At 40.3% G+C, this 27224-nt stretch overlaps 2 protein-coding genes across 2 annotated transcripts in view; both read right to left on the bottom strand.

Annotated features, from left to right (window-relative positions):
• nedd4a (NEDD4 E3 ubiquitin protein ligase a) overlaps positions 1-7045 on the bottom strand; it is a 37100-nt gene extending 30055 nt beyond the window's left edge. The window contains exons 1-3 of the mRNA XM_061743803.1: positions 6768-7045; positions 1362-1435; positions 69-147 (exon numbers count right to left, since the gene is read on the bottom strand). Coding sequence (XP_061599787.1) covers positions 69-147; positions 1362-1435; positions 6768-6812 — 198 coding nt within the window. The 5' untranslated portion in view covers positions 6813-7045. The remainder of the gene's footprint in view (positions 1-68; positions 148-1361; positions 1436-6767) is intronic.
• Positions 7046-14674: 7629 nt separating this feature from the next.
• Positions 14675-27224, bottom strand: part of LOC133462478 (DNA-binding protein RFX7-like) — a 28444-nt gene continuing 15894 nt past the window's right edge. Inside the window, exons 6-9 of the mRNA XM_061743749.1 lie at positions 24728-24812; positions 24432-24645; positions 23769-24049; positions 14675-21526 (exon numbers count right to left, since the gene is read on the bottom strand). Coding sequence (XP_061599733.1) covers positions 18428-21526; positions 23769-24049; positions 24432-24645; positions 24728-24812 — 3679 coding nt within the window. The 3' untranslated portion in view covers positions 14675-18427. The remainder of the gene's footprint in view (positions 21527-23768; positions 24050-24431; positions 24646-24727; positions 24813-27224) is intronic.

Genomic DNA, 27224 nt, shown 5'->3' with positions numbered 1-27224 from the left:
CATTAAAAATCCATGAGGCTCACAACTAAAATAAACCTGACATCAACCACAGCTGGGCACAAACTCACTTTTTTAATTGTCTTCGTCTGCAGACTCGTGATTTCTCCGTTGTTGGGATCATACAGGGACAGTCTCGTATATGGATCACTGAAACGGAAAAGGGTTCAGATTCTGAGATTCAGGTTTACTGACATCCAATTTAAACAGTTTAAAAACTTAAGATCAGCTTTTCACTATTTATTCAATATCAGTTTGTGATGTTCTTCTGCCCTGCCCTTCTTTATATCTGAAGAAAATAAGCCTCAGTGATCATATCAGGCCTCAAAACTGAAAACATCAACAGCAGCTCACTTTACTGACATCACTGCAATTGTATAATGGTGATCCATAATCCCATTATATTACACACTATCAAGCATTAACAGTGGTAGTGTTTTGTCATATATAACATATTAACTACAACACACATATGTAACCAGAAGCTACAGGGAAGTTTAACATTTAAAGTCAACTAAAGGTAAGTGAAAAAACAAACAAAATAAAACAGTTAAATGGTATTAAAATAGCTGGAAATGAAAGTTTGGAGACAGTAAAAATACCAAATAAGATAGATGCCTGTCTGCTGTTAACTGACTGTTGTATTGCCAATTACCACTATAGGACAAAGTGGAACCAGTTGACTCAGGATAGGGGTGGGCTTTGTGTGACGACTCAAACAGGAACATTCAGGAGCTTCTTTTGAAAACCACCAACGTGGTGACAGAATTGCTAATAACACCTGGGACCAACATGTTTTTTACTGCGAAACCTATAATCATTCAAAGGAGTTCCTACTTCACTGCATTTCATTTTGGATGTCTTTCATCGACAGTTTACGAAGTGTTACTCTGCCTACATCGCATGCTTTGTTTTTCTCTGATTGATTTTTTGCCTATCTGGAGATGTCAAGAGGCAGTTTCTCGTGTTTGTTGGTACTGCCTTCTGGAAATCAAAGTTAAATCCAGAGGAACCAGACTACTTCTTTGTATCACAGAGGAACCAAATCGGGCCAGGCTATCATTATACAGCTTTACCAAGAAAGAAAACCCTGACAAGTGAAAGATGATAAATAAATCATAAGGAGAACTTCTAAAATTAGATAATATAGCATCACCTTGAAATCAGGAAAATTACAAATTTTAATTGTTTCAGCTGACTCTTTGGAAAATACTTTATATTTTGGATTTATCTACAACAGCTAAAATGTAAACAAAAAATGATGTATGATTATATTAAAATAATTTAATAAAGCATGTAATTGACAGGTTAAAACAGTTATTAAAACAATTATTCATGTAAAAAAATGTGATTGTTCAACTTACCTGGCTCCAAGAATATCTTTTTTGGCCAGCCCAATTCCAGCAAGGACTCTCACTTTCAGGATTCTGGTGCCATCCTGCATTCAAAAATAAGTTTATTAGAATATTGGATTCAATGTTCCCTCTAAGCTGCGCGCGTGCGCAATCGCGCACTGCCCGCATATTCTCAGCGCACAAGAAAGTCTATCCAGCGCAGTGCTTTAAGTGGGCCGGTACGCGCACAGTACCCCCACTTCTCAATATTAGCCTCTGGCGTACTGGGACTTCTCATGAGCTCAGTTCTCTGTTCTCTCCTTGCGATTTGGCTACAGTGGCGTCGCAACGCGACTGCCCCTCGTGAGACGTTCACTTGCAAAGCCTGATTTATGGTTCCGCGCTAAATCGACGCAAAGCCTACGCCGTAGGGTACGCGGCAACGCGCAACGTACATGCGCATCGCCGCGTACCCTACGGCGTAGGCCCTGCGTTGGTGTAACGCGGAACCATACATCAGTTTACGGAGGTCCCGCGAGTCGAGAGGAGGAGAAGTATTCAAGGATTTGGGGAATACAAGGAGCTGTGGGGATCCCGGACACGAGAAAGTCTGAAGCCTCTGCTAAAAGCTATCCATACCATTGCTGTGTCTACCAGCAGTACTGGAGTTGAGGGGGGATGAGGGGAGATGGCACCCCCCCCTGAAATAAAAACGGTCCAAATCATCCCCCCCTGAAATAAAAACGGTTTAAGTCATCCCCCCTGAAATAAAAACGGTCCAAATCCTCCCCCCTGAAATAAAAACGGTTTAAATCATCCCTCCTGAAATAAAAACAGTTTAAATCATCCCCCCTGAAATAAAAACGGTCCAAATCATCCCCCCCTGAAATAAAAACGGTCCAAATCATCCCCCTGTAAAACTGTCATGCCTCCTTTCCATCCCTTATGTAATTTCATCAATGAATGTGGTTTTACTGCTATTTCAACATTTAGACTCATCACCAGAAAAATAACACCAGAAAAATAACTTATTTGACAATTTTCACCTGTTTCAAGTAAATTTTCACTTGAAATAAGTAGAAAAATCTCCCAGTGGGACAAGATTTATCTTCTCATTACAAGCAAAAATCTTGTTCCACTAGCAGATTTTTCTACTTATTTCAAGTGAAAATTGACTTGAAACAAGTGAAAATGCTCAATTAAAACAAAATTTTGTCAACATTTCAACTTTTTTAATACAATTTTTGACTTTTTTTTCCTCAAAATCTCAACTTTTCTCTGGACATTTTGACTTTTTTTCTCTAAATTTTGACTTTTTTCTCAAAACTTTTTTTCTCGACATTTCGATTTTTTTTCTCAAAATTTCGAGAAAAAAGTCGAAATTTTCACCTGTTTCAAGTAGATTTTCACTTAAAATAAGTAGAAAAATCTGCCAGTGGAACAAGACTTTTTTGCTTGTAATGAGAAGATAAATCTTGTCCCAATGGCAGATTTTTCTACTTATTTCAAGTGAAAATTTACTTGAAACAGGTGAAAATTGTTGTTTTTTCCAGTGACGAGTCTTGTTTTAAGTGTAATGAGATACTTAAAAATAAAGCGTGCATATGTGATGTTGCTCACAGTCGTCCTCAGTTTGCTCAGGGAGCTTGTGTGTGTGCCCAGATACATGAAAAATTAGAGGGAACATTGATTGGATTGGTTATGTGAATGAGACCTGCCCTAATTATCCCAAGATTGCATGCTTTTAGTTTTAAACAGACTGCGATCATTATTACATTTGATTTTATATCCATCCGGCCATTTTCTAGACTCTGCTGGAGCCTATCCCAGCTAATTTCAGGCGAGAGGCAGGGGTTCATCCTGGACAGGTCGCCAGTCTATCACAGGACCAAATATAAACAGACAACCAGACATACTCACACTCACGGGCAATTTTTAATCACCAATTAACCTATTATGCATTTTTTGGAGTATGGGAAGAACCCGGAAAACCCGGAGAAAACCCAGGCAAGCAAGGCCGGGCCCGGGCCAGGGGAGTCGAACCGGGAACCTTCTCGCTGTGAGGCAACAGTGCTAACCACCAAGCCACCGTGCTGCCCCACAACTATATTAAAATGACAAAAAAAAGTGTGTTTCCATTTTCGACTTGTATTGATCACCTTCCTTTCTTATGGCTCATTAGCATCAGGTGTTTATGTCTAACCCCTTCAATATTTGTGGCATAAAGTAGCCAAAGGCTCTACCATCAGTACCCTAAAACTAAAAAAGGGGCTGAAAGTTGACATTAAAAAGCCAATGAATAAATTACTTAGTGAAATTATCATCCATCCATAATCTATACCCATTTCTTCCTGGAGCCTATCCAAGTCAATGTCAGCAGAACATCACAGGGCAACACACAGACAATCACACATCATCACACTCACTCCTATAAGTAAGTTATAATTACCAATTACCTTAATGTACTTTTTTTTTGGATTGGGGAAATAATCAGAGTACCTGGAGAAAATCCTTGCAAGTGCAGGGACTTCATGCAAACTCCACACATTGAGACCCCAGCCAGGATTCAAGCCAGGATTCAAACCAGGATTCTAGCCAACTGTGAGGTAACTTGTTGCGTTAACCACCGAGCTGCCATGCTGCTCTGAGTGCAACTATTTCTATGATTATTACAAACACCAGGAAACTTAACCATATTACACTGGTAATGAAATCGCTACACTGGCTTCCAGTAAGTCAAAAGATAGAGTTTAAAATCTTACTGCTGGTCTACAAAGACCTGAATGCTCTTGGACCAAAATACATGCTGGATCTGTTAGTTCCTATGAAGCTCCCAGACCCCTGAGGTTCATCTGGATCTGGTTTGTTGTGGTTCCCAAGAACCAGAACCAAGCAAGATGAGGCAGCGTTCAGTTATTCTGCTCCTCACCGGTGGAACAAACTTCCTGTAGACCTGAGGTCTGCTCCAACTGTCAGCTCCTTTAAATCAGGCCTAAAAACATTACTGTTTACTGAAGCATACTCCTAAATTAAATTAACCTGCTGTACTCTACTGTCCTTGCTTTTGAATAACTTGTGCTTTTTATTATTTTGCCTCTTTTCTTATCATTTTATTTCATTGTATTTGTTATTTACTGTTTAATTGTGTCTTGCCACTTTTAATGTTGATGTAAAGCACTTTGAATTACATTGTGTTGAATTGTGCTATACAAATAAACTTGCCTTGCCTTGCCTTGTCTATTGATTGTTAACTAAAATTGAAAAAAAAAGTGTAGATTTAAAGACTCAATACACACAACACAAAATAGATTAATGTAATAAAATAAGTGTTGACAATTTGCTCCCTACAGGTGTGCACTCAGGAACATTTTAAAGGACAACACCCACCCCGGTTTCCATTTCTTCGACCCGTTGCCCTCTGGTAGGCGCTTCAGATCCATACGAACCCGAACAAACAGACTCAGGGACAGCTTCTTCCCCAAAGCTGTGAACTTTCTTAACCAGTAAACTACCTCATACTGTGCAATATTCCTTAATCATCTATGTGCAATATTCTTCCATCCAGTCAAGTGCAATATTCTTCCACTTATTCATGTACATTATTATCCTCTAATTCACTCATTTTTTATAGTGTATATATATATTTAGTTTTCCTGTTTCCCATTCTGCTGTTTACAGTCTTGACTTGTTTACATAGTTTTTGCATGTGTGAACTTTTACAGAGCTGCTGCCTAATCTCATTGTACCAGTATAATGATAATAAAGGCTTTCTATTTCTATTTCTATTTCTATTTCTATTTCTATATGGAGCAGAAATCAACATCAGATGAGTGTGGCCATTTGAGTGTGTTAGTATGCCTCAGGTGTCAACTACAAGATTCCTGGGTATTATTGTTGATGAGAGTTTGAGTTGGAGAGAACAAATTGATTGGGTCACCAAAAAAATCAATAAATCCATTGGCATTATAAGGCGTGTTAATCATCTTGTCACGACGAGTTGTCTCCTTACACTTTATTATAGTTTAATTTATCCTTATCTCTCATATTGTAATATAGTTTGGGCAAATACTTTTCCAACAAATCTTCACAAAATTCTGGTCCTACAGAAACGTTTTGTTAGGATTGCAACTCGATCAGAGTCACACGCTTCATCTACTCCTTTATTTCACAAACTCCAGATTCTTACTATTTATGATATCAATATTTTTAAGATATGCGTTTTTATTTATAAGCTAAATTCAAGTGAAGGTAATATTCCTGGACAGTTCAAGACTGACTTTAAATTAAATTCAGAGATTCATTCTTATTCAACTCGACAATCCTCAGATCATCATCCTCCTAAATTTCTCACTTGCAGAGGTCAATTTTCGGTGAGATTTAGGGGCACTAAGTTGTGGAATGATTTTTCCCACTTGGCGAAGAACTCGTCCTCTCTGAAATATTACAAAAGACGTTTGAAGGACCACTTGACTGCTGTTTTGTAACTGTTTTCCCAATGTATTGTTGTTCATGTATCCATGTTCTTTTTGTTTTTTTTTGTGTTTCACTCATAGTGACATGTACCATCTTATTTGCTCAGGAGTCAATATAATATAAGTTGTAAAAACAATATCCCATGCACACTCACACACATTTATTTTTTGTCTTTATTCTTTATTATTTATATATTGCATTATGAGTTTGCCATCACTTTTGTGTAGTTTTACTTTCTGTTTTTTGTATGTTAATCTTGACATGAAATTTTAATATCTTCGGTGGAGGCTTCAAATAAGCCCATTGGGTTTTTTGCCTCTTCCTGCACCTATAGTGTTTATCATACCTGATATTTCCTGTATATTTTTAAAAAACTGTGCAAAACAATAAACTAAAACTAAACTAAACTAATAAGAGCAGGCCACGCCCCCCAGCAGGCCACGCCCCCTTCACACTGTACAATCATTGTCTACGGATGACGTCACATCCTGACAGCGCTTGGTACTTCTGTACATTTCCGATAATAAGCAAAACCAAAGCCTCATTTTTATTGCCAACTGTGATTCATCGTATGATGTCGCAATAATAAATCACGGATGTTTAATAGTTCAGTGGCCTCCTCGTGAGAATGGAGGTGAAACGCTGAGCTGTGGCTACAGAGTTTGCAGGATATCAGTGTATGTGGAGGCGTTGTCGACACAGTTCCTGCTGGGGGGGGGGAAACAATGCAATTAACCAAGTAGTTTTCTCACTACTTCCAAGACTTCCATCTATATATTTAAGAGTCTCAATTACTACGTTATACCTAGTCGAAAAAAAATGTCCCAAGAAGTGAAGCAGGGAGTTGAGTCAGCTGTCAAGCCAGATGTTTGAGTGTGTTTTTAGTCTTTAGTTAGCTGCAGTTAAGCTGGCTGGCTAGCGACGGGGTCACGTGATCAGTGTCGATAACAAATGTGAGTTTACCTCATCTGTCTGAAGTCCTCTGATCTGGGAAGAAACCGCAGCCATGATATCCGCTTCTAGAGAGTGAGAAGACGATGGTCTCCCGGCCAAGCGTCACTCCACAGGTGCTCTGCTCCGTCTCCGTCCTCCTCCTCGTGTTTACGTGAATCTGGGCGTTAAATCGACGCAGAACCTACGGCGTAGGGTACGCGGCGACGCGCGCCGTTACGCGCGTTGGTGTAACGCGGAACTATAAATCAGCCTTCAGGCTCTGCCTGCTGTGGCTGTTGCTCCAAATTCCCAGCCTCCCTTTCCTCCTCCTCCTCCTCTCGCTTCCTTCTCCTCCTCCTCTTCCTCCTCCACCTCTTGTTCTCTTATCAGCCCCGGGGAAAACAACCCAGAGGAAGACTGAGGGAATAATTCTGCAGAAAATACATCAGATTCAAATGACCAAGCAAGCAAAATGTGCCCATAGAGATTATTATCCGGTTAAGTCTGTGGAAACTAAAGAGTAGCAGAAAGTGACACAGTGTTTTTCAGTCAATGGGCTGGCTGACTGGGTGGGCATCAAGGGACTACATCCGTTTTGTAATCTGATACAATCCAGAGAGTGATTAAAAAGGGGGACTGGCTACCAAAGCAAGCCAATCTCCATTTATTGTCATGTTAAACTGTTAAAAGTTATGGTCTCCATAGGTAATTTTTTTTTTATTTGCAAAGTAGACAGACAGCTTATACAGGTTGCTCTAGAATTTGTAAACATATTAAATCTCATCATCTACACATAGAAGAAAGAAAAATTTAAAAGAAAGAAAAGGAAAAGAAGGGAGAAGGAAAAAATAAATAAATAAAAGTAACCTAGACTTTAAATAACAGGGCATCCTTGCAAAAGCACTGTCTCAGAAAATTAGAATATTGTGATTTTCTGTAATGCAATTACAAAAACAAAAATGTCATACATTCTGGATTCATTACAAATCAACTGAAATATTGCAAGCCTTTTATTATTTTAATATTGCTGATCATGGTTTACAGCTTAAGAAAACTCAAATATCCTATCTCAAAAAATTAGAAAATTCTAGGAATCTTAATCTTAAACTGTTAAGATTTTTTTAATTGCATTACAGAAAATAAAGAACTTTATCAAAATAGTCTAATTTTCTGAGACAGTCCTGTATATACCTAAGATAATAGGCAACTGTCAACTCCCAAAAGAGGGAAAACGATGGTGATAGTTAAAGAATAATCATAAAAGTCGTTATAATAGAATAATTTATCTTCCCCATGTACCCCATCTTTCATCCATGTTTTCTCCCTTAAGCAGTATCTTATGGGGTGATAATATCCCCAGTGACACAAGCAAAAATCACTTGTGATAATATGAGTAAATTAAAGAAAGATAGTTTGCTGCATACATGTATAGCACTAAACCTATAATTGTGTAGTTATTGAAACAAGAACAAAAAACAACCAGTTGAGTGGGGTCAAGGCCTCAGGAGGGGATTCATCGCTTTAACCAGTATAAGTTGCTACTGTAGATAGTTTGATCAAATTTCCCAGTAAGTTTCAAACTTTTCTTGTTCCGACTTAAGAATAAATGTTAGCTTCTCCATTATGTAAATATCCTTAATAATTTGAATCCACTCGTCAACTGTAGGAGAGTCTTTAGCCAGCCATTTCCCCGTGATTGCCTTTTTACTTGCAAGTAGTAAAATGTTGTACATATATTTGTTTCCCGATCCGTTCACAGTGTCCGGTCTTAGCCCCAGACATAGTGTCTCAAACCCCAGCGGGATCGTTATGGTCTCCATAGGTTCATTTTAAATCCACAACAACTGTAGAGGGGCTGATTTATTTATTTTTATTTATTCATCTGGTAAACAATGTAGTCAGAAATATACTAATAATAAGGGATGTAGTCTTTTGAGTGATACTTTGTTCTTGACCCTTGAACTGGGACAAAGTAGAATCAGAATGCTTTATCCGCTTTCGGGAAGTTGTTGTGTTACAATAATCATTATTAATAATCATTTATTTTTTATGTTTAGCTGAACCGCAGGCAGACGCTACTGTCGGCCAAAGCCGAAGACTACTACCTGGGCTACCTGGCCTCATTCCATGAGGATGGAAGGACACATTCAGTCAGAAATAATATGAGGTCATTAATTATCATAATAGGGTAGCATGTACTAAACTGAGCCATAATAACTAACTTGCGGTAGTTGAGCCAAGGTCGGCGTACCAGGCAGCCTCCGGGCTTGTTCTTACTGCTCCTTTCCCCGTTATTGGTTAATCTAAAAATGCCCTCATGGCCCAACTTCCTAGAACTAAAAATGTTGCATGATAAAACAGAAAATATTTCTGAGGACCTCAGAAAAAGACTATAAGTATAAACTTATCTGGATGCAAAAAGGTTTTATAAAACATCTCTGAAGACTTTGGACATCAATGCAAAACGTGGAAAAAAAGGAAATTTAAGAGCACCATTCCTTAGGAGCAGAAGTCAAGATAGCAATAAAAAGGAAATAATTCAGCTCTGGAAAAAAGGACAGGTCCAGAAAAGTTTATTTATTTATTTATTTATTTTTCATACAATAATTTGCACAAGAGACTTAGAGACCCATATGTATCTATTCAGTTACATATTGCACTCACTACCAGTGCGCTAAATCGTGTTCCTGTGAAATTGTGTCTAATCAGGTTTCATGAAATAGCCTGATGGCACATGACTCACTGCTGTTCTTGTGTAAACCAATTTAAATTTACTGTGAATTAGCCAACAAGCCAGCGGTGATAGCTCTAGATGTGTGGCTTCGTGTGAACTATCAGATTCTCGAAAATCTGATGTCATGTCATAACAATAAAGGAACAATTCAGTTATTACGTCTGATAACAAAATATCATGAAAATGCAGCCCCTTAAAGCCAAAAAGCTCTGTGTTTCCTCAGTTTTTGTCAGTTAACTTCCGTTAACTTTTCCTTCAACGCACATGATTTTTAGTGAAAATTATCTTTTCTGTTACTGAGTACTGTAAGTAGATATGTAGGATAGAAATTGTGGCAGTTCTGGCAACAGGACAAAAAGTTGGGAAAGAAGATCTGAGAGCGAAAATGAGTTGCTCTGATGGTCTCATTGTGTCTGACTGACGAACACAACCTTATATGTGGATAAAACACAAGAGGAGGCCTTCTGTAACAGAAAAAGGGCAGAGAGCCCTCATCAATCAATGGTGAGTTTCCGTTTGAAATGGTGTTGTGTACTGGTGCACATGCAATAAAGTTCATGTTTAGGTGTTAAACTGAAGCTATTTTCCAACAGAGGTTTATACTGTACATTATTACAGCTTACCAGCAGCACACACACTTGCTAGTGTTGTTGAGAAAACAAAACGTTTTGCATAAAACACAAATCAATAATGAAGGGTGAAATACTCCCGGCTGCAACATGATAGTCACTTTTAGGTGTTTAAATGTGTGTCTCACCATGTGATAATCATACCATTGTACTCCATTATATTTTGAAAAATTAAGTTAAACATTGTAGATATTCTGATTGCAAATCAACAAATAAATGTACACAAGTTGTTTTCTTTTGCAAGTTTGTGTGTTTACAAATTTAAAAGTTTTTCTTGGGAAAATATAACATTTTATAATATATATAAGCTTGTCAGTTAAAACTCAGCCAAGATACCCACATTTTGGACAAGTGGTTTAGGGTTTGGTTAGTTCGTTTTTCTGTCTTAAAACCTGATGATGCATTGGAAATAAAAGAAACTTACACTTTAATTATTTTCCCATTGATATACTGTAACAATATGCATTTATTCAAAGCAACATAATTAAACTGCTTCATAGACCATAGCATTTGGAACTGGTCCTTTCAATGATGGATGTGTCTGCACTATCACAAGCAGGAAAACCATTAGTGTAACTTGTGGCATTACCAGAACAGCTTGGCTACATATAAAAACTTGAAACAAGTTCAACTTGACACAAGTCTAAAAATTATTTTGTAAAGTTTAAAAAAAAGAGTGATAATGAGGTTTAATGTCCTGATCTAACAACAAATTACTGTAATGAAATCACACATGGGTTGTGCGGTATGTTTTTTATGTATATATATATAATGTATATATAGATGGTGACCTGATTCAGAAATAGCCACTTTAAATTTCACTGTGTAAAACCTGGGATGGACACCAGTGGAGACATGTGATGTGATCAGAGGAATCAGTATCCAAAATGTTATTTTTTTTTGGAAATTGGTGCAGGTCATTCAGAGGTCTAAAAACCCTGTGCTCTGGCAAGAAGTCCACAAACCAGGTTCTTCTGGATGTTTTTTTTCTTACTATTCTTACTCAGATGAAAAAAAGGTTGTGAGCAATACCGTTTGTGCAAATATTAAGGTTATTTAAGCAAGCAGATTTAAAATGCTCTCTTCGTTTTAGATATTGAATTACCTGTGGTTAATTATTTTACATATTCAGAGGATTACCAAAAATCTAAATATGCACTGCAAACTGAGAGATGTTACCATAGTGAATATATTTGTCCTAAAAAAAGGAGAGGGAGAAAAGCTGAATACAATAAAATGCAGTAACTTCCATAAATGATTCTCGTCCTCCTCTGAATCACATCTGTTTTATCTAATAGTTCAGAGTTGAACATGTTGTTTCCTGTGCTCCACTGTCTTTCCCTTTTCTACTTTCATACAGATATAAAACAAACGCTTCATCTGTGTAATTAAAAATGTTTATTAGTTTTAAAAAGGTTTTAAAAATATATCAACAAGCACTTCCTCTTATAAAAGCAACTGCTAAAATGCAATAAGGTCACAGAAAGTTGACAGTGTAGGGCAGCTTTACAGCTCTGAACCATTTACAAGAGGAAGGTTAAAGTCTTCATTAAACAAACAAACAGATGCTAACAAACACATAGACACACAGTTAAGTTAAACATCGAAACTGAAAGTAAATGATTAAAAATGAATAGAAAAAAATAAATGTTTGAATTGCTAAATGTTAAATTTGACTCACAATGTGATATGACAATTTGAAAATGTTTCCTAGAACCAATTTATTCAGACATCCAGTTCTGAACCTTAAGAATACAGTTTAAGTTTAAGTTTGTCATTGTTGTCCATCAAATAACTGGAAAATAACTGAAAGAAAGAAGAACGTAGGATGATCAAATGCTATGACACCAAAAATATATGCTACAAAACATCAGTGCAATTTAGATAACTGTGAAAACACAAGATATACAGTTCACAGGTTTTTATCTTTTGTACAAACAACACACTGTATATAAATACCGGCAAAACAAACAAAAAGCACTGAATGACTGACCACACTTCCATTCTGTACAACAAAAACAGCCATGTGGTCAGAAAACAGAACTGGTAGAAACCCAGGGAGAAAAAAAGTTGCATTTATAAAAACATATACCTGCTGTGTTTACAAAAGCATCAGATGTAAACAAAGAACCCTTTGTTTCCCCATTAGACAGATTTTTAGAGACAAATGTCTTTCTAGTGCGGGACCAGTTTGCAGAGAATGTGTATGAAGTTAGCCTCCGCCGAGATCTAAAGAAGAATATTAGGCAGCAGCCCACTATTTCGTTTTTCGAGCTCCGTAAAGAAGCTCTTCAATGGGGCGAGGAAGCAGTTGAGGTTAAGCCCGATCCCATGCTTGTTAAAGTATTGGAATTGCTACAAAAGCAACAGAGTCAAATTGATAATTTATCACAGAAACTCACAACAACTATGCAGACGTCAGGTTCCAAGCGGACAGACACTCGTAAATGGCAACCTCGTTATGACGCTTTAGGGCAGCCAATTTGTTTCAAATGTCACAAATCAGGCCATATTGCACGTTTTTGTTCTGCCTCACGTTCTACTCGTAGCCAGGACCAGTCGGCACCTGCTTTCCTCACAGGGGGCGATGGGTCAGCCCAAATATTAGAGCAGCAGGTAAACTGCAACCCCCTGTGGTGAGGAGCCAAACCACGGGTGGGGTACAGCCAGCCTCGGTAAAAGTCCCATACAGGACTGTCTCAGAAAATTAGAATATTGTGATAAAGTTCTTTATTTTCTGTAATGCAATTAAAAAAAAACAAATGTCATACATTCTGGATTCATTACAAATTAACTGAAATATTGCAAGCCTTTTATTATTTTAATATTGCTGATTATGGTGTACAGTTTTAGATTAAGATTCCCAGAATATTCACATTTTTTTAGATAGGATATTTGAGTTTTCTTAAGCTGTAAGCCATGATCAGCAATATTAAAATAATAAAAGGCTTGCAATATTTCAGTTGATTTGTAATGAATCCAGAACGTATGACATTTTTGTTTTTGTAATTGCATTACAGAAAATCACAATATTAAAATTTTCTGAGACAGTCCTGTATATTGACCCACAGGTTTACGAATGTCTGGTGGGGGAGTGTGATACTGTAGAGGTTTCTATGGGGGGAGTGAAATTTCAATGTTAATCGATTCTGGGTCAAACGTTTCCTCTGTTACAGAAAGATTTTTTTTTCAACCATTTGTTGCCCAAATGGGGTGGGAATTTGGCTCACTGTGGGTGGTTGACGCTGAGTGGTGCGCATGGGCTGGTTAATCCATATCTAGTTTACTTTACAATTGACGTGGAGGCAGTGGCACTGGGCAGGACTATACCACAGCGAGGTATATTGGTGGTGAAAGACCCAATTGGACATGCCGCAAAAGAGCGAAAAACAGCGATGCCGGGTTTGCTGGGCATGAATGTCATTAAGAAATGTTATCAGTTATTATACCCGGTGCAAAGTCCTAGCCCCCCGCCACCTCTCCTAAACACTCCAGGCTGGCAGACTGCTTTTGCAGCCTGTCAAAATGAACAATCTGTAATTGTGAAGAGTAACATGTTTGCCGCAGCCGCCTTGCCGACTATCATTCCTGCAGGCTCGGTGTGTATTGTTCCCGCAGAGGGACCTAACAGTCTCTGCCTTTCGAGGGCATCTGTATTGGTAGAGCTGTTGGGGTTGGAAGAGGGGAATTTGCCTGGGGGGTTGGTGGTCTCCAATACTTGTGTGGAGGCTAATAATGGGCATTTGGCAGTTCCAGTAATTAATGTGGGGTCCTCAGATGTGAGACTGGAGCCACAGACACGCCTTGCATCACTACATATGGTTGAGGTAGTGGCTGGGGAGGGTGTGGCTGTTTGTTTTGAGCGAGTGGGCCCACAGGAAGAGCAGGTCATGATTAGGGAACAGCATGGATCACAAGGAGACGGGGCGCTGTCTCCTGAGATCAATGCACTACGCTTTCCCGAGCTATCGGAGGAGCAAGCGACACGAGCCAGACAGTTGTTGTCCAAATTTTTCTCATGTGTTCCCATCCTCGGAGAGTGATCTCGGGTGCACAAACCTAATCTATCATGAAATCCCAGTGGTTGATGATGCCCCAGTGAATCAGCGGTACCGGAGGATCCCGCTCAGTCAGTATGAGGAAGTCAAAAATCATATAAAGAAATTGCTGGAGCAGAAAGTAATCAGGGAGAGCAGTAGCCCATATTGTTCCCCATTTAGTTATTGTCAGAAAGAAGGATGGCTCGATGCAGTTGTGTGTGGATTATCGGCGGTTGAATGCAAAGACCCGCAAGGATGCATTTCCGCACATCGAAGAGTCATTGGATTCTCTGAGTGGTGCAAGATGGTTTTCAACGCTAGACTTGGCGAGTGGGTATAACCAAGTGGAGGTGTTGGAGAAAGATAGATCTAAGACCACCTTTTGCACGCCTTTTGACTGACCCAGAACCACGAAGGCCTTGTCAGAGCCCTGCTCCTCCAGCTTCCTGGCCAGTGTCTCTGTGATGCCCCACAGGGCCGTCACCGGCTTGTCCCCCCATCGCCTCCTCGACAAAGGCAGTGGTGGATGTGGTGGACGTCCCTCTGTAGCGGTTCCGCTCACCTGGACAGAAGTTCTCAATGGGGCGAGGGAGAAAGCGACGGCAAGGCTATGCGAATCGCAGAGAGTGGAAGTGAAGAAAGTGAAGATGATAGTTTGATATGTGTGGGCATTCGGAGTGAGTTAGAAGACTGCCGCGAGGCAGGGTGTGATCCCATGGGTCTTAACCACGAACAGGGTGAGCAGAGCTCAGAGGAGGAAGGGCAGTCCCAACAAAGGGACCAGGGAGAAGGTTCAGGACAGTCTCCACTCAGAAAAGGGAGTACACTGGAGAAAGACACCAGTTCTCCATTGCAGATCCGCCGGTCTCGACGAAGACATTCTAATCCCTTTTAATTTACCGCGATCTGCCATCCACCATCAAAGTGGGAAGAGTACAAGGCTAGGGATTAGGGCATCTCAGCTGGAGCATATACAGGCCGGGACGGGCTCCTTCGGTGCCGCTGGCCAACCGGGCAATCAGCGACCCTGATTAAGTTTTCTAGGGGGGTGAGTGTGGCCAGGTGAGGGGTGACGAGTGATGGGGGGCGTGTCTCTGGCCCAGGTGTGCAATTATGTGGTGTTGAGCCAGCTGGGACAAACATTTTCCATAAAGGCGGCAGGGGACAGGTTGCTCTTAACAAAAGAGAGTTGAGAGCTGCATTTCAAGTAAAAAGTGCCTCGGAACGTTCGGCTGTGGCAAGGGAATGAAAGGAGGCAGTGAGTAGCGGCTCTACGCTGCAAAGAGTGCCTGTTCACATTGTGAATGCCGTCTGTCATGCGGTGTTGCGCAATCTGCATAGAGATGTAAGTTCTCTCTCTCGTGTGTATTATGGTTAATGCACTATTTTTAGGTTTATTCATATTGTATTATAAGTAAAAGGTCATTTGCATGTGGTTGTTTTGTAGTGAGCTGATGCACCGCGCTGTGCAATACATCGCGCTGTAGGGAGACTGGGTTCACCGACTCCATGTATTGCAGCACTTTGGTGAGCCTTCAGTCTTTGTAGTGCGTGTTAGCCGGGGCAGGATACGATGCTCATCAACTCACGCTGTTGATTTGTTTCAATGTCTTATACAGGGTTGTCCTGAGTGGTCACTGCTTTAGGTCATGTTAAAGCCATAAGACCACATTGGCATTTGGGATAGCTGCTGTTATTGTGTGCCAACCTGCCTATTTTATCATCCTTTACCATATACCGTATATATATTGGGATAACGGGCTTTTTTGTACATGTGTTTTTATCCAGTGGATTTCTAAATAAAGATTGTATTTTTATATTCAGTCGTTGTCCGTCTGAATTGGTCTCTATAGCCCTGGGTTACACTAGTGTTGTAAATGCCACCAAAGTTTCACTTTTGATAATCTCTTCCTCACACACTTAAGTGCAACATGTGTTATAGCTGCTATCAGACTCTTTGCTCTTAGTCCAAACATCACACAGAAGGAGAACGAGACGTCACATTACACCTGCCACCATAGTGCATGTTGTTCCCGGTTGCATCTTTGGCATGGACATAAGGCTCAGAAACCAGAGACCCTTGGATGCTTCTTTGAGACTGTGGTTACAAGTCTTGTTTACAGGCTGCTCGGCATCAGTGCAGAGGGTTTCATGTTTAAGTAACTCCTCGAAACAGGCAGTTAAACCTTTACTGCACAGGTCACACAGTTTATTTTTGTAAATAAACACAACAGTCAGTACTTTACAATTAATATAGTACCTATATAACAAGGTGTAATAGTAGGGATTAAATTCATTTTAAAAAGATACTGAGTTTGCACGTAATGCATAAAAGGATAATGGCCTTCCATTCAATATTTTTAACCTGTTAGTGCAAGAACTCTCCATTCAAGGTGCTTAGTTTAATAAAAAGTTTTATTATAAATGTTTTCCCTTATTCCAGTAGGGGTAAATGGTCAAGTTCCTATCTATGTAACACAATCCTGCTCAAAGGTTAGTGTGACATAGCTACTAAATAAATTATTAGTGCATAATTAAAGCTATTTTTGGGCCATCATTACAGAACAAAAATAGTCCTTCTTGGCTTAATTGTTTTCTAAGTAGTGCATGTTTAAAGCCTGCTTCTACAGTGTTAAAATGAAGCACATAATCCATATGAAGAGGCCCTGTTATTTTATTTACATCTACATGAGTGATGTGCAGATCAGCTGACTTGGAGTCCCACTTTTACTGATTGATTCAGACCCCAAATTTAAGACACTTAATCCATACAATAGTTAGAAGGCTTGAAGAATTAGAAACTTTGGAAGTAACAGCTCAGACATATCTTTTACCTTTCTTTGTGGTTGTGAAGTTTCAGAAGATACTGTTTCACATACTCTGATAATTAATAATCATTCTAATACATTTTTTAAAGTATTCAAATCCTAACTCTCCTGTATGATGATGACTATAATATACTAAAAAGATTTGTGTAGTTAATTCAGATCTACGTTATTGTTAGTATTTTCTAAAGAAAATCAAGTTAGTATCATATATCTTCGTTTTTATTCCTCTAAAAGTTATGACACACATATTTCTCTACAATAATATATTAATTTAGGTTATCTTTTATATGATGCAATAGTGGTGGGTTTCATCTACAAGAAATGATTAAACCTGCAACAATAAGGAAGTCAGGTGTCATGCAGCGATTAAAACCTCCTCCCGAACATAACCAAGGAGATTATTATCAACATCCAAATGGGCCACACCCGTCACTTCCCTCTGAGCAAGAGTGGGCAACATTCAATTATTGGGGGTGCACATGAATGAGGACCTTTCCTGGACACACCACCATGTCACAAAAGCTCAGCGGCAATTTGACTTCCTTCACAATTTGAAGAGAGTAAATATTCCCCTACCTATTATATGCACCTTTTACTGTGCCCCCCCTGAGAGCATCCTGACCCAGTGCATGACCGTGTGGCAGGGGGACTGCACCACCTACAGATGCCAGACACTCCAGCACATAGTAGACACAGCTGGGAAGATCACTGGTGTCCCACTCCCCTCCCTCCTGGACATTTGCAACACCCGCCTCACTCACGACGCAACCAGCATTCTGGGTGACCCTTTCCACAAGTCTCTTCCCCTTCCTGATTTCTGGGTGAAGATACCAGACCCTCTGCATTGGCTCCTCCAGACAGATAAACAGTTTCATTCACCAGCCTGCCAGGAAGCTGAACTCTGCCCCTCTTACACTTCTCCCTGCTCCTCCACAAAACTCTATTCAACAGTCTTGTGTATATTGTGTACATAACACATTTGTATCTTATAATTTGAATCAATTATTTATTCTTTTGAAAATGTATCTATACGGAGAGCTGGAGAGAAATGTATTTTTTTGTTTTTCTTTTCATTCCTGTGCATGACTGGCAGAAGACCCATTCATGTTTAACCCCCATCTTTCTGTATGCTGAGTATTCTGCAGTATCATTTTTTTTTTTAAAACATTTGACAAACAAAAATTAAATATTATGCTGGATTAGTTGTTTTTTTTTCTTTTTCTTTTTTTTTTGTTCAAACTTTTCTCAATCGCACAACATAAATTGATGCATTATCAATAAAGTGAAATGACCTGCATTTTACTTACCGTAGTGTTGCAGAAGTATCTCAGTTTAGTCTGGCACTTAAACTAGGCAAACAGTGTGTCCAGAGTCGCAGTATACAGAGAAAAAATACTTAAATAAAATTAAAAGCAGCCTCAGATTAACATGTTCAACATGACATGAAGAAAAGATGTTCTCATCCCATCAGGTCAACAGTTGGATGATCTTTGCTTTCTAACCAGTCGAGTCCACTTGAATGTGATGCCCCGCTCATTTGCTGGAACAACGAATTGTTCACCAGCTCCTCTGGAGCAGCACTTTGATACTGGCCTTGTTGCTGGTTGGGGTCAAACAGTAGACTTGTGTCCAGTGAGCTGAGGTCATTGATGCTACTGGAGAGGTCCGATGTCATTCTGATTTCACAGGGGAAATCTGCCCCACCTGTCGTTAACTCAGACATCTGTTCCATGAGCCGACTGCTGTCTGTTAAGAGGTGTTGCGTGTTGCTGAAATCTAACTGCTGCTGCTGCAGCTCCCGCTGCTGTGAGTCCAGAGATAGCTTTGCACACTGAGCTCGTTGTTGATGATGCTCTCCAGATGCTGATTGTACTTGGCTTTGACCGGCTGAGAGGATCATTTGTTCATTAATAGCATTTTCTAGGAGGTAATTCGGCCTCTGGGAGTGGCACGTGCTGTTGGAGTCGGAGTGCATCAGGCAGAGCTGGTTGTCAGTGGAATTGGGCTCCAGGATCTGAGTGAGGTTCATCCGTGCAGTGTAGTTGGAGGGTATATTATTGATGCCCAAACCCCGCACGGTGTCACTGTGGTCCCCGTCCATCTTGCTCAGGAGGACACTGGTGATGTTTTTGCTGCTACATTGTTGGCCCCGTGTGGGCAGGGCTTCAGTTTGCATCATGACGTTGAGTGGTACGGAGCGACTCCTCTGAGCCATGCTGGCGGATCCAAGATCTGTCTTGCTGTTTCCAAAGATGTTCAACATCTCAGGCGTCACGGGAGAATTAAAGGGTGACAGTACTGATCGAGCGACATTAGAAAGGGAACAGTTTCCTGTGTTCCCACTCAGAGTTCTCTGATGCACTGCGGGGCTGACACTGCGGCATCGAAAAGTTGCGGCAGCTGCACTGGTTGTTTTATTATCCAGAGGGGCAGGCACAGCGAAACCCTCCTGCTTGGTCATGCCACTCAAGCTGGCAAACTGCTGCTGCACAGGTGAGATGGGAGTCAAGCGGCCAAAATGACGGTCATAGTGGTGCGTGTGTGGAATTGCAAAGGCGTGAGGCTTCTGAAAATGGTCGTCTATCAGCCCTTGATAGCCAGAGATGATTCCCATTCCATTGTCTGACTTGTTTGCGCAGCCACCACTGCTGTTGTAACTGTTATTCATCCACTCCAGCCTCGCTTTGTCTGGATGTGTGGCCGTCGGCCTTTGCATTGGCTTGACAGGACTGAAGGAGACGGGGCTGCTGTCATGGAAACCCGTGATGCTGGAGTTGATGGGAGTGAATGCAAATGGGTTCCTGCACTCCACTGGACTGGGAGGAACAGTGCTGCTGCAGTTGGAGTGGGGGGTTCCCACTGGGGTGTGGCGGCTACTTCCTAGGGCACTATCCCCTGGAGTTGTAGAAGCGATGTGGGAGCAGGGACTCTCTCTGGGGATGCTTTGGGCTCCTCCCATCATCTCTGATGTAGGTGTGGGAGTTTGGATGGGGTTGCCACTGTTGTTGGCAGCATAATAGAAAGAAGTCATGGTCTGATTATTAGATGCAATGTTGCCAGGCATCACGGCCTGTTGGCTTTGCAGTGTTGCACAATTTCCATACTCCTGCAGGCGTTTAAGTTTCATGTGCTCCTCCATCTGCACCAGCTCTTCAACAATGCTGTCCTGAGTCAAATCATCATCGAGGGGAAAGTAGTCCATATGCTCAGGCATCAGGAGCTGACTGGAGGATGTTTGGTTAAAAAACTGTAAGGTGTCAGTAGCAGCAGCAGGCTGAGTGTAAGTCTGCTGCAGAGCCCCATCCAGGCTCCCTGTGGTTAAGTTGGAATTCACACTTGTATGTTTCTGAAAACCAGGGTTACTGGTATGCATATTAGCAACTGTGTGCCCCTGCTGCTCCTGTAGCACTGGGTGATTGACTGACATACCAGTTTCCATAACAGTGGAAGTATTTTTCATCTGTATTGAGTTATGTGTATTGCCAGCAGAGCCAAAGCCGCAGGCTCTGAGAGAGGAAGTGCCTTGTGAATGGGCTTGAATGGATGCCACACACCTTTTATTCATCTCTATCTCCCTTGCGGCTGGTGCACTTTCAGGCCTAGCCACAGAAAGTGGTCTAGAGATGGTACTAACGTTGTATCCAAGACCAGCACTGCCCTCTGTTGGCTGTTGGGGCATGAAAAGCCTTTTAACTGGGGAAAGCTCTGGACTGAGGCCAGAGCGTTTCCTGAAACTCTTTGTTGAAAAGATATCTTCCTTTGCCAGGCTGCTTTCTCCAAACAAGGACAATCTACTATTAAGTGGAGACACAGTGCTGACATTCTGATTGGAGGCATTTAAGTGCATAGTGCTTTGATCAACATTATTACTGCCCTTTTTAATTGCAGAATCTATGCCTGCTGAGGACTTTCCTCTGCATTTAGTGGCGGATGTTTCATCCAGACCCAGAAAGCCTTTACTCTGAGGAATTGGCACACTTGCAGCCCTCTGTAAAGCACCTCCAACTCTATTTCCTGTCACTCCTTGGCTCGAAGCTTGAATGTTGGTAGTTTGCATTTGGCTGTTGTTATGTATTGCTTCAACTTCCATTTCGACATCCATGCTCTGAGTGTTAGTGGTCACCGAGGCCAGCATCTGGCTTTGATTGGAGCTAAAATCCCCTGCAGAGCTGATGCCTGGCTGCAGCAAAGTGTTCGTAAGGGATGTGTTGCTTTCACAGCTATGAGGTGCCAGTGATATTGCTGCCATCTTCACCAAACTGACTGGGCTGACATGACATGTAGTCATTACAGTCTTAATGGGGCTGTTAGCGATGATCATGGTGGAGGGCGAACACAGAGCGATGGCAGATGTGGCTGAAGGTTTGGGCAGGATTTGAGCATAGCGCTGCCGCGGTGTCCGCTCTCCCGCGGGACTTGACAGAATATTCGGGCCAGGTTTTGGGCTCTGTTTCACTGCTGGAACGGGCTGGGGCATCATTTGGAAGTTCAGAGGCAGCACTTTACTTTCCAATGCTCCCACAGGACTTGGAGACATCAGCTGCCTGCTCCTCTGGACCTGCAGAGAAAAAGAAGAATCACAAATAAGAAACACTTCATTTTGTGATACCACAAGGTTAGCAAACTTTATAATTTCCACTAACTGATGTTCACATAATACTGAAAGAAAAGTTTTTAAAATGAATTTCTTTTAACTGGATCTTTTAATATGACACTTAAGAAACAGAGTTTATATGGCTACCAGGAAAACAGGTTTTTGTAAAGCCTGTAAAGTAATTAGCAAGAAAACTGTTTTTTATTTTCCTTTTGAATATGTGAGTTGTTTCTTTTCTTTGACTTTTTTTATCTGGACAGACGTAACATACTGTATGTGCAGAGAGGGGCAGGTATGATATGCAACTATGGTCCTGCTGGGACTCCTACACTGCAGCTTAGTGGTACTAACCCCAGCTATTCATGCGCTGGTGTGTTCAAAATGTTTTGGTGAGGAGAACTCGGTGATGATTAGGAAAAGCTAAGATTTCATGAAAAAGAATAAAAGGAAAGATATGTGCTTTTTAAATGTTTATGTACATTTTTCAGCCACAACATTAAAACCAAAAGATAAAATTATCATCTTGTTACAACAATATTAAACATAAAACAATATTCTGAAACAACCTCCATGCTGGCATTAATGCCTGTGGTACTTTTAAACTTCATGCCTAGCCGAATACTTATTATTTACCAGGAACAACTCACATACAGCAACAGCACAGCCTGCAGTGAGCTCCCAGGAAAAAAAACAGCTTTGAAAGGACTAAAAGGAAATGGCAAAGAGTTGGAGGTGTTACCCTGGCCTCCAAACTACAAATACTAATCTGATCGGATCTGTGGGAACCAAGTCCAATGCACAGAGACCCCAACCCACAGGCCCTGAGTAATCTATTGTTTATGTCCGAGTGTCGGACATCGTTATTCAACAAGACGATACAAAACCACATCCTGGCCACGTGACAAATGCCTGGCTGAGGATGAAAGGGGTTTCAGGTACTGGACTGGACTGCCTACAGACCTGACGCCAGCAGAAACTGTGTAGAGAATTTTGAAATGAAAAGTGTGAGGATGAAGACGTACTGTTGCACATCGGAATATGTCAGTAGGGAAGATGGGAAAAAATAACACCTGAAATGTTCCATTACTTTGTATTCTCAACACCAGAGGGCCTTTAAGTGCTGTGATGAAGAGTGACATCATTATAAAGTAGGCCTGTGTTGAAGAAATCGATTTTCCGATTCTAAATCGATTCTCATATTAATTCCTAAAAATCGATTCTTATGTCTAAAGATTTTTTCGATTTTTATTTTTTTTTTCATCATTTTCGCCAGGTGAACTTTAATCCCAGTAGTCCGACACACAGTTTGTCATGACACTTCTGAAAAATGCCAGGTGTTTTTCATGGCAATATGTGTGCGTGGTGACAGAATAAATTAGATGAGCTAAAATGATTTGTTTACTGCATGAACTGTTGCAATTTCTTTCTTTTTTGCACTTTAAATGGATATTGAAAGGCCTGTTTGAGTTATTTATTTCTTAGTCATTTCACAATAATTATTGTGAAATTATTATTTCACTAGTTATTTTACAGTCATATAATTCAGGCAACAGCTCAAAAAACATTTTAAATAACACTAAGCCAAATCAATATCGAATCGAATCATGATAATCAATTCTGAATATTAAGAATCAGAATCGAATCGATTCTTGACATTTGAATCGATACCCAGCCCTATTATAAAGTGGTAAATCTTTACTTTCCCCAACTTATTTTTTAATGTGTTGGCCTGGAATGTAATGAGAACTTGGAAATCAAAAACGATCTGACTGGGTGGGAAAAATCGAGGCTCAGTCCTGGACGGTGTCCGTACTGTAGGTCATGAGTTCCCACCCTTGTATTCTACTCAGAGTTTAGCCGTCTTGCCTGGTGACACTATGAGTGAGATCATCACTTCAGTAGTCTCCAGGTTACAACTCAACACCCCGGTGTATTCATAGAGAAGCTTTGAGATTTTCAAACATCTTTTCCTCTCAACTGCAGTTCTAACATCCCAGCTGTTGTTTTTTTCCTCAATCTATACTGAAACAATAATATTTCCCTTTGTATGAATTATCATTCAGTTCAGTTCTTTCATTGTGTATTGAACTGAATTTAAAAAAAATTCTAATGCCTATTTGTGCTCTACTTTTAGTGACTGGACACCTTTTCTCTGAGTGAATATAATCAATAGAAACATTTAAGAAATGGCGTTCTGATTTCTCACCGTGATGGGGCTTGGGACAGCAGCAACCACGATGCCTATGGTTGGCTGTGGTGACGGAGGGGTAGGGCTACCACATGGCACACCATCTTCTACCCTCTTGGTTTGTCCGTCACCTGGTAGAGGAGAATGCAGCTTCTGCTCCTGTTGCTTCCTCTGGATCTTCCTCTGCAGCTGCTGCTTTGCATCAACAGATGGGGATGTCAGCAACGTCACATGAGGTTGGAAGGGGTGAGCCTGTGCCGTGGGGGCAAAGGCTGAGACCGTTTGCTGAGGTTTGACCTCTGGAGAACGAAAATGGGATTTCAATTTATACATCATTTTAATGCAATGAGAATAATTACTTTATGCAAGGATCATTGTTGATGGTTTATGCTCTATAAAATTTCAAGATACATTTCAAATCTTTTTGTTCTTGAATTAACATGATTTAAACTTTTTCATCAGAGAAAGAGTCAAGAGTAAATAGACAAAAGTCTACATCATTTTACCATTGTTATACTGGTAAAATAACATAAATATAGAATACAAAGCATCTAATCCCGCTGGTTTAAACATAACTTCAACAGAAAAAGTGAGGCCAGTAAGTGTAGTGACATGTAGCGGTCACCAGATGTCGCTGCTGTCTCCTTTTTAGTATATGAGGCATGCTATTGGCTTGTTTACCTGTTGCTGTGCTGGTCATAATAGTAAGAGCAGCCAAAGACTTGTTGCTGATGTTATGGCTATCGATCAGGAAGCGAGCCAAGTCTTCCACAGCGTCAAACTGGCGTTTCAGCACCTTCTGGGCCCACTCGCACACAAGATCACAGGCTGCAAATCGCACCTCATCCCTGATGCTGCTCAATTGGCCTGGTGACTCGAGTACATCACACTGGTGCTACATGAAATAGATAAGGTTATAAAGAATACGAAACAAAGGTACTCCAAATCACTGATAAGAAACACGCTGGTAAACTTACTCCATCTGTTGATTTATGGAGATCCAGAGTTGGTAAAGCCGGCATGTGAACGTAAGGCCTTTTCCTTAGTCCACTATAACAATATGTAAGTCAGTGTTAAGGAAGAATGCAGATATGGAAATTGAACAGTAGCTCCGGTTTTCAATTACTTTAAAACTGCTTTTAAAAAATGTAACTGTTTACATGGTCCATGCTTAGTTTTACCTCAGATCAAACATGAACACACATGGTGCACATAAAAACCAGGAACGAGCATTGGATCCAAGCACACAAACGTTTCCAACAGTAGAAAACTATCCGGTTTGTGTAGAAATGAGTTCCCATGAGCACAGATGTGAGGCAGGCACATGCCCAACCTGCCTTACTGATTAGCAGCCTGTTCAATACCGGCCTCTTTTCAGGTTGACTTTTGAGACACAAGAAAAACAAATGAGTAAATAAATACAATTCCAGTATGTGTCATATAATGAGGTAGATGTTGCAGTGGGCCAAGATTGCAAACTACTAATCTTTCTTTACTGACAATTAGACAGTCAGTGCTCCTATGCTAGGTGCAGGGTACATGCTGTCTCTGCCACTCTACAAACAGGGTTTGTTTTTTTAAAGTGCTGCACATTGTATAGCCTCAGACCTGCTAGAAATTTGAATAAGTCCCCGCTTTCAGCCATCTTCCCTCAGTGTCTAAAAACACCCATTTAAGCCCCTTTTAAAAGAGAACAACCGGTTGGCGCTTATCAAACCTCCCCTTTCTTAGTAAAATTATAGACAGCTGCACGTTTCTGGCAATAAATTACTGTTTTGATGTCTGCCAGTCTAGGTTTCTAGACAGCCCCAGGGAAGCTCCTTAACCCTGTAATGCCTTACATATGAAATATCACAATAAAATATATTTTTCTTTAATTTGAAGGGTTACAGGTGAAGTCATGGAAATCAAAAGCACTTCCAATTTTAAATTGAACACTTTCAAAATGGTTGTTTGTCTTATCCTTATGGCTACAATTATGTTTTTAACCTTTTTTAAAAAATTATTTTGGGGTCAGAAATACAGATTTAAAAAAAATGTTACATCTGACATTATAGGCTTAAGGACATTCACTCTAACTCACTTTAGTCTTACTGGTTAGGTTGACCCTAACAAGCCAGGCAAAAGTCAGTCTGCTTTACAGTAGTAATAAGCCGACTTTGCAGTCGTAATGTCAGCCTATTATCACCGTTAAGAACATATCAAGTATTAAAGGACTGATGTCTCAGCAGAACTTAGAAAAACGTGTCCACGCTTTTGTCTTCAGAGACTGTAACGCTGTTCTCATGAGACTCCTGAACGAAATACATCAGAGATGCAGAACTCTGCTGCCCGAGTCCTCACTAAGACAAAGAGAGTGGACCATGTAACTCCAGTTCTTAGATCTTTATACCGGCTTCCTGTCTGTCCAGAATAGATGTTAAAATCCTGCTGTTGGTTTATAAATCTCTGAATGGTCCCGGACCAAAATACATCTCTGATCTCCTGGTCCATCATGAACCAACCAGAACCCTCAGGTCGTCAGGGTCATGACTACTTTCTGTGCTGTGTCAGAACCAAACGCGGTGAGGGAGCATTCAGCTATTAAGCTCTTAACTTGTAGAAACTCCCAGAATGCATCAGGGCTGCTGAAATTTTTAATGGCTTTAAATTAAGGTTGAAAACCTTTTTATTTACTGCTGCATTTGAGTAATCTCCCACAATGCACTGTAACCTTTATTTCTTGCTTTTAATTTGTTGTATTCCTTTATTTTCTTATGTCTGTCTCTCTAATTCTTTATTCTGCTTTTAAACTCAACTGATCGGCTGAAACACTGTTTATTTAAATCCAGGTTGAAGACACACCCGTTTTCAGCTGCATTTTAATAAAGTTACAAATTTACACCGAGTTTCAAAACTTATATTTCATCATATTTTAATTACAGTTTTTAATCTATTGTTCTTTTTTTCTTTCTTTCTTGTTTAAATTATGCTTTGTTTAATGTTCTGCTATGTGATGTTTGAACATCTCTGTAAATCACTTTGAATCATCTAGTTGTTGGATTGTACTATACAAAATAAACTTGCTTTGCCTTGCCTAAACTCTCCTACATTTTAATGTTTTTATGTAAAAGTACTTTGAATTGTCCGCGAGAATTTCTCTGCGTCCATCTATGCCAAATCAATATGCACATCCATTGAAAAAGGTGGAAAAGCTGTTGGAAGTTTTAGTTTGCTGTACCATTGAGGGCACTAGCTCCAAAGCTCTCCCGACACCAAACTGTTAAAAGGACAAAGCTTAATACATTTCATCACCACAACTCAAATCCAGTTTTGAGTCATGACTGTTTTGTTGGAGTAAATGACATGCTCTTTGCAGTCATGAACACTATTTGCTAGCTTGTTCAAATTCAATTTCATCCAACTTTTTCAGTTTGAAGTAAATTGAACTTGAACAACAATCTGACACTTCTATATAGCCTATTAAAAAATGGT

The sequence above is a fragment of the Cololabis saira genome, chromosome 2, assembly GCF_033807715.1.
Source record: "Cololabis saira isolate AMF1-May2022 chromosome 2, fColSai1.1, whole genome shotgun sequence".
Classification (NCBI taxonomy): Eukaryota; Metazoa; Chordata; class Actinopteri; order Beloniformes; family Belonidae; genus Cololabis; species Cololabis saira.
The sequence above is the reverse complement of the archived record's forward strand: the minus strand, read 5'-3'. Positions and strand labels throughout refer to the sequence as shown.